The sequence below is a fragment of the Barbatula barbatula genome (assembly GCF_947034865.1).
Source record: "Barbatula barbatula genome assembly, chromosome: 4".
In the NCBI taxonomy this organism is placed as follows: domain Eukaryota; kingdom Metazoa; phylum Chordata; class Actinopteri; order Cypriniformes; family Nemacheilidae; genus Barbatula; species Barbatula barbatula.
The window spans coordinates 7,374,485-7,387,424 of NC_136768.1; the positions used below are offsets into that span (position 1 = coordinate 7,374,485).

Genomic DNA, 12,940 nt, shown 5'->3' on the forward strand with positions numbered 1-12,940 from the left:
CTCACATTCACACTGCTGACTTTCAAAACCAATACAAGTAGGTTCTCAGAGTTTAAGGTTCATATAATTTAATCTTTCAAAGCAGGAAAACGTATTATAACTACTAAGAAGGTTGCTGTCAGATGATGTTCCCCTGAGACAGCCAGGCAGCACTGAATCTAAACACCAGCTCACCATAGCACCAACACACTAACCACTACACCACTGGGGCTTTTGGGTGAAGAATAATTGCTTCAAGAGAACCTAACCCATACTGTACATTGTTGCTTATGTGCATGCATCAACCTAGCCGTTTTGGACTTTATGTGAACCCATGCAGGGGTGGAATGCTGGCAGTTGAGTAAAATAGATCCTGTCCCAAAATTACCCCCATCCCCATTTAAATATTATCCTTTCATGTGTAATATGTAGTGTGTGTGGCCTTGTCATTTAAGCATGTCTATGTAAATATGAATAAATGCTTAAAGAGTAGGGTTGGGAACCGAGAACCGGTTCTTATCCAGAACCGGGTTAGATTTTTTAAAGAACCGGAACCGTGGGCAATTTATAAGTTTTGTTTACGAAAAAGGTTCTAGTGTGATGCATGGCCAAGTGCAGTGAGCTGTCTTGCGCCACAGTTTTCCATAAAGGATGTCTTAAACCAAACAGAAGCTTCGTTAATAACTGAAAGCATCGTTTTCAATGACTGTGCGTGCACTCAACAGACATGTCACACCTTTAACTGCTGAACACATCGGTTTCCATTACTGCGTGAGCACCCCACCGACGCATCACGCTGCGTCTTTGCCGAACACAACGTTTTCCGGTATTCAGACTCCTGTCTTTGATAACTGTGTTTGTTGTTTTGTTTGACTGCATCTCCTGCTGCCACTAAATTATATTAAACCTGTTGCAAATGGTCATTTACACACTGATCAACCTGTACTGACCACCAAATAGACTGCTGTTGTTATGTACATATGAGGGTTAGATTATTTAGCGTACAGGTCATTTTAAGAGTGATAAAGAAAGTGATGGAAACTACAAATTTTCACACGTTTTAAATGTTAAAAATATGGAACGCACTCTCTGCATCTCATCCTTTCCTGGCTGCATTATTTGTAAATTAGAGACTTCATGTAATGTGTACATATATGGAATGTGTATGACACTTAAAAGTTAAAAACAAAATTGTATTTATTGTCTTATTTATTGTATTTTATGTCTTAATCCTTATCAAACTATTTGGATGCTACTGATAGTGTAAAACATCTACTTTAAATCACATGTTATTGATGGATTGGCATTACTCAACATTCCTTACTACCTTACAGTCAAGTAAATTCGACATTCCATTAAGGTAAGAAACTTTTAGTTCTAGTTACAGAGCCTCTTTGATACAAAAATGACATTCATAAAAATATATTTTATACATCATAACATTTTTGATGTAATTTAAACGGAACCTGAATCAGAAAAAGTCTTACGATACCCAACCCTAGTCCACACTGATGCAAAACGGCCCCTTTGCGTTCATGCATGCATATTTTGCATTCAATGCACATGGAGTTTAATATTCAGAAAATCTGGGGACTCATGATGTTATATTGAACAAAGAAATCTAAGAAATGCTTGATAAGCATCAATAAATGGCAAAAAATACTTAAATGTAAGTTTAATTTTTTTCACTCAAGCAGTTATGCTGATAAAATATATATATTGTTTTTTTTTTCAAAGTAGCAAAAATCTAAATATTTGGATACCACAGAAGCTCTGTGTCACTTTAAGGGCATTTGGTTTTCATAACTCCATTCTATGTGTAGAAGATTCAAAGTATGATTGTGAAGACAAGGGCAAGGGTTAATGTCTGCCCCTTGTCAAAAACATTCTACAGCCATTTTCCATTTGAAACAGGTCGCCAGCAACATGGAAATAATGTTATCCTGATCCTGGCAAAAGGGGATCCCCGGTGCACAAGGGTTGTCTGCGCCCCTCCTTCCCATGCATTTGGTCCCTATAAGCTGTTGCGCACAGGTTATATATATATATATATATATATATATATATGAGCTACTTCTTGGTCTCAAGTCAATGCCTAGAGCATCTGGATCACTTTCAGGGGACATGACCTGCGGATCCAGAGACATTCCAACTGTCAACACACATTCATCCTTACCTTTCTCTCCATTAATTTCTTCCTTTTCTTTTTTCCCCTGCGTATGCTTTTCATCTTGAGCTGCCTCACAGCTGGATGCTCCGGAGGGGAGGCGAGCACAACACAGACAGTAATTAAACTGTAAACACTTCCCAATATCAGAGAGCCATCATCAAAACTATAAATCTTGTTACAAAACGCTGCTCACATTTTTTTGTCTTCGTCATTTCTTGAAAAACTATTTTGACTTATGTGAACGAGTTCAGCTCCACGATAAATACATTTTGAAAACAAAGATGTTCTAATGTTGCATTGTAAATCGAGTGTGGGTGAAACTTTTTGCAGACATCTGACCGCGGCAATCAAAACAAAAAATGACACGGCGGCTGTTTCCATGGAACGAGTAATATCTGATAATTACTGTTATTTGCAATATTTCAGACACACCAATTATGCTTGTCTAGAGAATTGTGATGTATTTCTACACTCGGTAAGCCGTGGACTGGGCTCGAGAAATATGTTGAAAGTAGACTCTTACCTTTAAAATGTACAACTTTTTTTGCGTAGGTCCAGAGCAATTTAGCTTTTTGTAAATAAGTAGACAAAGTTTACAGGTTTTGCAGTAAACATTTGTTAACTAGCGAATAAATTAAAGGTTCTCCAATTGAAAACTTTAAAAACAGAATTTTGTAGAAATATACAACACAATGTATGTTACTGTTTGAGATTTAATGTCTACTTAAGCATTAAGAATGTATTAAAATTGCAATAGAATTAGTTTACAATCGAGATTTATCTTCTGAATTATCTCTGAAATGACGAACATAATATTCCCTGCATAACTTCCTTTCTTGCATATAAGAACACTCACAAATGTAACTCTTGAAAAATTCTTCAAGTTCATTTCACGTGACCTGTGATCTTTTATCACAGCTGAAGGGAATCTGGCTTCGCTCCTCAGACGCTTCTCACAAATCACACAAGCACTCATGATGTTCTCATTGTGAGAACAATCCCATTTTTAAGTCAAAACTAGGGAGATAGTCTTACTGTTTTTTTGGCTTCAAATAGGTTTAATTAAAAACGTGAAAGCACCATAGGCCAAATCCAAGGGAATGTAATAAATAAATAAATAACAGGTTCACATATTGTAGATATGATGCTTAAGTACTTTCGAGCAGTTTCACACTTTATTTTCCCGAAGTCTCCTGCGATATCAAAAAATATTTAGTACAAAACTAACATTTGTTTTTGTCTACAGTGGCACAAACTCAGAGTCAGACGGATGAGGTTTATAGGCCTGTAGTTTGTGGTAAGTCGCTCCACTTAAATGACTAACCGCAGGACCACAAGACACTGTTGCAACACCGCAGGATGACCCACATCTGCTCACCAGACCCGTTCTGTGCTAAAAAAACCCTCGCTTCTCAACAACTACACAACCCTGGGATTTATCTGGTCACAGGCTCTAAATCCTGGTCACTCAGACCAGTGTAATCCTGGGACATTGGCACGAATCCTGGCCATCCCATGACCGTTTTCATCTCACTGCATCCCAGCGTTTATAGCAAAGGCCACTAATGTATCCCTTAAATTGCAAATAACAATAGCAAGGCAAAATAATACCCCTGATGGGTTTATTCTCCAACATGCTTCAATGTTAAATCAATAAGTTATGCCACAAATACCGAACGTGAGACAATGAAGCAATGTAACATATTTTAAACAGACAGATAACATTACAGAAATTGTTTAAAAAAGGATCTAATCCATGTGCAGAACATGTTACAACTTTCTAATATTATGTCTAATATGTTATTTGGAACAGTTTATTACAATTAAAGTGAGAGTAAAATAAATGATGTAATTGAAATAAAGATTTTCGTCAGCAAATATTGATATGTATTAAATATTCCAAATTGTCAGCCTTAATGAAACATTACAAAGGACAGAACCCATTTTTCCACTAGAGGAACTCTAGGACATTTTTCATGTAGGAATTGAGGCTTTAAGGCTGAAAGAGGTCACAGCGTATGAAGAATAGTGAATATTAAACAAAATTCAGCAACAAAGTCAACAGCTGGCAATAGCGGTCACTGCGCTGAGGGCAGGAGCAACGCTGCCCCGGAACATGCCAGCGGGTCCTCTCTCATTCTGGCAAATCAAAAACAAATATTTGCCAGAGAAACACAGCAAACTGCAACCGGGGCAAATTAAAGAAGCGCTCCACTGCACCGTCACTGTCAAAGCAGGAGGGGGAAGAAACGTCTCTCTCGGGCAAGAGAGGCGTTTCTCCTCCTGAAGAGGTCAGCACTGGGCCTTTGGAGACAAGGGGACGAGCGGAGGGTGAAGTTGGGCAGAGGGGAAGTTTTAGGGATGTTTGGAATGAAAGGGACATCGGGACGTTAACCCCAAATGTTTGGTTACAAGCATTCGTCCAAATATATATCCCCGTGTTGATTAGAACCAATAAATGTCTACAATTATTTGGAACAACTTGAGGGTGAATAAATGATGACAGAATTTTATTTTAAGGTGAATTGTGCCTTTATTGCAAATCTGTTAACAAAACACAACAGACAACTCAAATGAAACTTTAATGAACTTTGGTTGGTGCTTTTGCATCATGTTTGAAGCTTCGAAGCTTCCGTCTCCGTCTTAAATGCAAAAGAGCTACTAGAGCAATTAGATTTGTTTGTGTTACACAAAAAAAAGAAAGCCATACGGGGTTGGGCAACAATTGTGAGTAAATAAGGACAGTATTTTCATTTTTGGATGAACTAGCGCTTTAACGTCCATCATGACCAGGAACATTAGCAAGGTTGAATTTCACAGCTGACACCAGCAAGAATGATATCTAGAACTGGAGCTTCGCTTTAAATGACACATTTGTTTATTCCGATGAGTGGCCGACTGCACACCCTCCTTCGTGCGTTATCATGCAGCGATGCTCTCGTAAGCTTTTAGAGATTTGTTTATTTGTGTTACGGCTCGTTTTGCAGCTTGCGAGTGACCCCACCCAGTTTTCACAAGAGCTCCTGACAGCAGGCCTGCTTAGCAGCTCCCCTCTCAATTAACATACCATTAGCATAATATTAGCATGTGTGGATTCGGGTGTTAATGGCTGGAAACAAAAATGCTTCAAAAATCAATTTGATAAATTACAAATGGAGGCCAGCGGGTGCAAGCGGTCTCTTCACATACCGCTTAGTCAAGCTGTTCGACGGATGAAGCACAAACACAGTAAAAGGCTCGGTACAAAATGTTAAGTGCTATTTGCAAAACTTTTTAAATTGTCCAAATGTAAGTGGTGTTTTGATTGCAAATCTGGTGATAATGAACGAAATCACGCAGTATAATACTGTGGTTAGGTGAAATATAGTCACGTGTTGCCAGACTTTGACTTCTGGCATAAAGTCTCGTCCACATGACCAACTACGAAAAAAAAAGAAACTGGTTTAGAAAAACGAAATTGAAATAATGACAAAAAAGGGTCTTTTTTCCAGAAATGCTGCTGCTTAACTTGAAACTTTTATATTATATATTTTATGTATGTATCATAATAATGTATACTTTTTTTGTTTTAATTATTATTTTATTATAATTACATTACTTTTTTTCTATGACATTTACATTTATTCAAGAAAAACTAGTTTTTTCCACCCATGTCATACATTTTTTCTTTTTAATACATTCAAAAATGATAAATGAGGTATTTGAAAAATGTTGACCATGAATGCTGTCTACGCTAAATAAACATCTGTAAAGTATTTCAACACACATGTTATGTCTTTATTGATTTAAAAACTACTGTACATCCATTAACCTTTGATAAGTAAAGAAACGTAAGCACCGTCAAAGGTTAAACATTTCTGACATAGAAATATTCAATTATATTCATCAGAAATGCTTATTTAGTCATCCCAGAACAAACACAACATCATTTCACATGTGGTCTACAAAAACACCATCACCCCTGGAAGTTTCGTATGCCTTTCAATCAAATTTGAACTGTGACTTCATCACTGTGTGTACAATGTTCATCAGACGGTCAGTGAGTGGACTGTGGGCGTGCCATCTGAAGCCGAGACTGAAATGACACAAGATGGCAACAAGACAGCAAGACGTAAGGCAGACTTTGGCGGACGCAGAGAAGGTTTCATATGAATGGAAGTTAATGGGAAGGAGGGTGGAGTATGCCAGCTGTTGATGAAGTCACTGAATTTGAACAAATGTAACGTGTCGTCTGAAATACGTGTCGGAGCTGACTGGAGAACCCTTAGGCTGCGCTGTTCCTCTCAATCCCATGCCTGTCTCTCACCTCCTGCTAAACTGAAGCTAAATGGCAGAACCGATCAGCTACAGCTGGGTTTACATGTCCAAAACATGCCCAGACCACACAAACTGTATTCACATGGTTTGATGGGCCTTGAGACAGAGGCTTTCCAAAAATGAAAAATATTTTCATACATTCCCGTATCGAAGGGAAAATACAAAGAGCTTCTCACGTAAGTGTGCTTTAGAATTTGGACAGGTAGGTGACGTGAAATGCTCTGAAGGTGACGTGTATTACCCCGTGACATTCTACTACAGTACATAGTTCATCCCATCTATTTAAATGTGCTTATTTGTAAACATAATAATACAAAATATAAATAATTATAATGACTAAAGCTAGCAGGTTTTATGTCTCATGTAATCATGTATGTATTTAAACAGTATGTCAAAATATATGTAAACTAGCAAAGATATAGAATAAAAAAAAACTTTGCGAAAAAAGTTGAAAACCCTTAAACATTCATATACAATTTAAGCTCAAATATCAACATCTGGACTCGATTATGCATAAACAGCTTTTTGTAGTTCTTTAGTTATTATTTGTTTAGTCTTTAATAATGATCTTTTAAGGGTGTAAGGCTGGATGTTTAAAAATGGCTTTGTGGTTTATTTTATTTTAGATTTATTTTTAGGTTTTACCCTGGCATTTTGTCTCTTGGTGGCAGCTAAATGTATTTGACGACATGCATGCTTGCATAGCCTTTGTAGAGGTGTTCGGTCTCGGTCACGGTAAGGTGGCGGCGTGCGTACGCTCGTCTGTCAATGGTAATGCGCGTGTGCGAGTTCTGAGAGCTCTCTAATCCCCCCTCTTCATGAATACATTAGCGGAGTGTCTTAAACTCAGCTTAGCTGGCGGCTCTGGAGGCACATCACATCCTATTACATACTTTAAATCATTAATGTGACATCGTTTTTACTCAATCTCGAAACACCCACGCTTCAAATCTGCGCGTTGTCGCACAAGAACGCACACACGCACGCAGAGTCGCAGACATATGCAGGCACGCATGCGGACACGGTAAGTGTAAAAATACATAAGCTTGCATGAGCTTACAAACATGTGAAAACAGTAAACACACACTATCTGAATTATGCTAATTGATTCCTTCAGATGACGTCTTTTGAGGAAACATATTGCCGCTATTTTCTTGTAGATGTAGATGTAGAAAAATATCTTGAAGAATCAGATAATAATGTTTCTTGATAATGGGTTTTTTTGTCTTTTCCGTTTCAGCCTCAAGAAGAGCACACACACTCACAAAACCATCTCTATTTAGTATTAGCTACAGGCTAAAAATCAAACATTTACAGTGCCCCGAGCAAAGCTGCTTCACTTAAAGACTAATTCTTCCAGTGTTTCACTGCGTTTAAATGAATACTTGGGAGTACTTAACTCTTCTCAGACAAACACTCAAGACAGCAGCAAGACCCAAAGAAAGGAAACACAGACAAGAGCTTTGAGGCCGGTAGCGTTCACAAAAGCACTGGTATTAAAACAATCGCATTTTATGTAAAACTTGTGATTTTTGAAAGATTGCAGTACCTTTGTGCATTTCTCTTTTTGTTGGTTCTGTTCTGCCATCATTCTTGTCAATTGAATAAGTCGTTTCACTGGCTGTGACTAAATGGCACTCTTTACAACAAACCTCCTGATTGGTGTAAAAAACAAGTCTACATTTCTCTTGATTAACAAACCAAGCAATTGGTTAAATTGACACGTGGAACCACTTCACAAGCAGGTTTGGTTTGGTTTGGCCATGCATTTTCTTTTTTTAAGGTTGTTCAACGTACACTTTAAGTTTGGTCATTGAAAAACACTTCCCAGTCCTTATTTTGATTCAAATGTAACCAAGACATACTTTATACACATAACATTGGTATTTGTTAATTTTCGGGAGTTTTATTGGTAACTTGCTATTTGTATTGTGTTTGAGAGGTCTAAACTATACAGAGATGTATTTCAAACGCTTCATAAAAACCTCAGACCTCCTATTTGAGGGAGGGTAATAAAAACAAACCTGTAGCATTTGTTAACAATACTCTGTAATTCATGAAGAGTCTTGTACAAATATTTGTAAGCTCAGCAGGTGTCCTTCGGTCCAGCTGCATGCAATGCAGTTCAACACTTGAAATTCTCTGTAGAGGTTCTTGGTCTGCAGGTCTATTCTAGGTTCCACAGCGAGGTCACTCCTAATGCCATGTTTTGAACACATGATAAATACCTGATTTGTATTGTTTAAATATGTATAAACTTATTTTGCTTATTAGAGTACAGAATTGAGTGTAGTGTCCCGAGTCTGTGTTTGTTTTATCCCTGGCACAATGTCAGCATGAGTGATGTTTTTGAGTCTCTGGGGTGACAAACACCAGTCTAAACATCAAGTCTGCATGTTGCTTTAAATCAGAAAAAGGAGCCACACACAAACACACGGTAGAGATACAGAACACGTTGCTGTTTTTATTTGAGCCTTGACTGGCAGTAATACTGAAAAACGTCAACTTAGAACAGATGGTGGTAACCCACGGCTTTCTTTTTTTCTTTTTTTTTCCATAAGAGTACAGTAACTCCTGCTTTTATTGTGGCATGGATAACATCAATAAAAGAGAGAAAGAAATATACAACTTATATTACACTGTGTTATGAACAAAATATAAATCTATAACTCTATGCTATATTTACATAATTATCTTTCTCCATTTTCAAGTTGAGATGGTAGGATAAGTACTTTTCGTTTATCGTCGTTGTTTTGAGCTCCACACAGGACTTTGATTGTCTTTATCTATTATTGTTCGGAATACAGGTCATCAGTGTCGTATTCGAATGGATCACCGTGTGTGTTCATAAAGACCACGAGGTTGCCATGACGACGGATAATTGACAGAACATGACCCTGTATGTTAAACCAGACTTCCTCCAGCATTTGTCTATATTCGATTGATATGATTGTGGGAGCAACTACATGTGATAACAAGGTCATCAGATGGCTGTTATTTTGCGATTGAGAGTCGAATTATCTTACAGGAAGTTATCGTGACATCGCTATTAAAAGTTTGATTGACAGAGGGAGACAAAGTGTGGAGCCAAAACAATTCAGGAATCAGATAAGGACATCTAATATGGCCATTCAAAGGAACTTCAATGGAATCAGACAAACAGATTACAAATTCAAAGAGATCCTGTTTTTCTTAAAGGGGCAGTTCACATAAAAATGGGCATCGTTTTTCTATTATGGCTTGTGCAACTTTTATCTGTTGAACACACGTTATGAGTTATTAATGGCAAAAGAGGAGCTGCTAAACTTGAATGAATAAAATGAAGGCGAATAAAAGATGAGAGAATTTTCATTTTTGTGTGAACTATCCCTTTAAGGGTTAACTGACTAGTAGGCCTACTAGCAGTCAGTGCATACTCAATTATTTTTGTCCAAACCAATGACGTTCCAATGAATCTTACGAGGATGATAAATCTTAGTAAACGGGATCCACGCTCCTCCTGTTCAATAACAACTGGGGGTATAATATAGCTGTTTTCTTTATCTTCAGTAAAACAAAAAGAGAATTCAATAGATAGGAAACTTCACATTATACATAAACCATTACAAATAAAAATATCATGTTCTTCTTATTTTCGTCTCCGAGTATCCAGAGTCCTAGTGCTTTAAGAAACGTGTGTTTGGAGTTCATGACGATGCACGGAGGAGAAAAGAAAATGATAAAAAAAGAGAGAACTGTCTCTTTTCCTTCATGTCAGCAGTTCACCGTGACCATTTCTCAGAGATATACCAGCATCCAGAACAGGATTACTTCAACGAAACAAAAACAAATAACAAAGCAAAACAAAACAAAGGAATATTGAACATAATAATTCAATCTAAATAACTACCCAGCTAAATATAATGCTTTATCAAGCGCGGTTTCCTTACGGTCATAAAAAAATCCAACTGGAGGAAAGTAATAAATTATACTGTACATAACTTACTAAACTTAGGAAACGCTGCCTATTCTTATAATTATTGTTAATAATATTATTACACTAGAGGCAGTTTTAATGAAAATAAAATACAGTATTTGCAAATACAAAGTAAAACATTAACATGCAGAGTCTGAAATGGACCCCCGACCTCAACAGCAGAGAGACGATGACACGGAGGCAGAACACAAATACGAACGACTGTCGCAGACATTGCCGGACCTGATCGAACAAATAAACCAGACAAGGACGATCACACAAAATGTGGTCGGTCATGAGAACGAGCGTTAAATCATTTTGCTAGCGCTGCAGGCGTCAAAGTACCTTCGAGAAAACGAAAAACACATTATTTAGAAAAATCTCAAGTAGGCCAGAAAAGCTAAACTGCTCATTTGTCTTGAAGTTTTAATAAGGTCTTTGTGTTACGTGAGTATATAACTTCATTTGCGATATGTGTGGAGAGCGAGAGAGAAACAGAGAACGAGAGAGATGAATTAATGGACGGAGTCTGGCTGGTGTTCACTAAACAGCTTGCGTGTTTCTCTCATCCAGCTGCCCGCTCATGCCCACACCAGGCCAGACAGAGGCTGGCAGAGTGGTTGCAGTTAGGGCAGCCGTCAATCAATTGCCGTTGCCGTGCCAACAGGTGCCGTAAGATGGAGTGGGTCAGTCAGAGCCACGCAGAGCCCAGATGACTAATGGCACGGCTTCTACAGAGATAAACCGAGCGAAAAGAAAGTGAAAGAAATAAAGAGGAAAGAGAAGGTGTATGAGATATATATTCTCTTGTTATTCCAACTTTTCTCTCACTGTCTCTTATTTTACTTTTTGCAATGACAAGAAAAGGTTGATGGGGGAGAGAAAGTAAAAAGACCGTTAACAAAAGAAAGTGTGAGAACGTAAAAAACAAAGAACCAAACAAAAAGAGAAGAGATTTGGTGTTGACTAATGAAGTGTAGTTTTGAGTTTGGATTCTTTCCCACTGATCTGCCTGCTAGCATGAATCGTATCTATCGAATATTAACGTTTCATTTGCGTTCACATGACCAGCACATCAACCGTCTAAATGGAATAAAACTTAACTTAAAATCTAGTAAAACTCGCATTCATTCACACACGTGAGAAATCCGAACACAAAATAATGTGCACACACACACATGATTCCACTCAAGGCTTCAACTCTCCACCATCGGCCAACACAAAGTTTGTGCTATCTCATAAAGTTTGTATCCACACCTGAGAGAGATGTTCGACGTCCAAAGTTTCCTCAGAAGGCGAGGAAAAGGAACCGAAATGTCGAGAAGAAAAGATGCGAGGAAGGAGGGATTGTCTGTCATCCAGCGTTATCCAGACTCCTGAGTGAAGGGACTTGAATCCTCCCTTCCATCCTTTCATCCAAGAAACAAAACAAGACGTTTTTGAGGACATGGGCATGAGTGTGACAAAAAGAGATCAGCAGATAGCAAAACTAGGAAATGTTTGTCGTTGCTCCTGTCAGGTGCTTTTTTACGGTGAAGAAGAAAATAAACGTCTTTTGTCTCTATTAAAACGGTAGCACAAAAACAACAAAATCACATTCACAAGCCACTTGTTGGCACTGTGTACCTGAGTGAGAATATTATAGAACCAAGAAAAAAAGCGGTTTAAAAGTGTCTCTTTAGAAATAAACAGGTCCACCATTTAAAGTGTCTATGACAGGTCCTTGTTTTTATAATAAATGTTTCAAAAATTGGTCTTGGTTTTTCCTCGTAGCTTACTCGTCAACTTGCCGCGGTACTTTCCCTCAGCGGGAGTCCGGGCAAGTGTTACGTTTCCTCTGCATGACCCTCCTTTCCATGTAACAGTCACATTGATTGACAGGTCCTGTGCTTTGCTGCATTGATTCAGACTCCTGTGGGAGGGGCTTGGCTCTAGAGGAGTCCTGATTGGACGGTGGAGGGGGATGGAATGAAGGTTGCTCGCGTGAGATGCCAGGTGACTGGTCAGATGGCTGTGATTGGCGTGATTAGTGAGCGATGTGATTTTCACTGTCGCTGCCGTAGTCGTCGTCTTCGTAGTCGAAGTCGTCGTAGGCGTCGCCATTTCCGTCCTCCATTCGGAGATCCTCCTCCTTCACACGGGGCTCCACCCCTTTGCGGGTGCTGAGGTAAGACGCCTGGCTGGTGGGCGGAGCTGGTTCGGGGCTACTGGACACGCTTGAGTGCTCAGAGGGCATCTGTGGGGAGGGCATTCCTGCCATGGATAGCGCGCCCGGGTACACGACGCCCGCTGAGGACAAGGGCAACTGGGCCTGCTGCCTGTATTAGAAACACAATTTTTTCCTTTTTTATTTCAATTTTGTTTACATTTTTATTTAATTTTTTTATTTATGTTTAGTTAATAATTTAGATGCCTCAGATTAAAATGATTTATGTTTATTGCTGAGGTAACGTTTCAAATTTTATATTTAGGTAACATTTTTCAATTAATATCTAGGCCGATACTTTATTTGATTTCAA

The 12,940-nt window shown here is 38.5% G+C and overlaps 1 protein-coding gene across 4 annotated transcripts in view; it reads right to left on the reverse strand.

Moving 5' to 3' along the window:
* Window positions 1-8,905: 8,905 nt before the first annotated feature.
* sox5 (SRY-box transcription factor 5) overlaps window positions 8,906-12,940 on the reverse strand; it is a 68,468-nt gene continuing 64,433 nt past the window's right edge. For all 4 annotated transcript variants that reach the window (XM_079455349.1, XM_079455347.1, XM_079455348.1 and 1 more), the window contains one exon: window positions 8,906-12,739. In XM_079455349.1, the coding sequence (XP_079311475.1) occupies window positions 12,448-12,739 (292 nt within the window). In that variant the 3' untranslated portion in view covers window positions 8,906-12,447. The remainder of the gene's footprint in view (window positions 12,740-12,940) is intronic.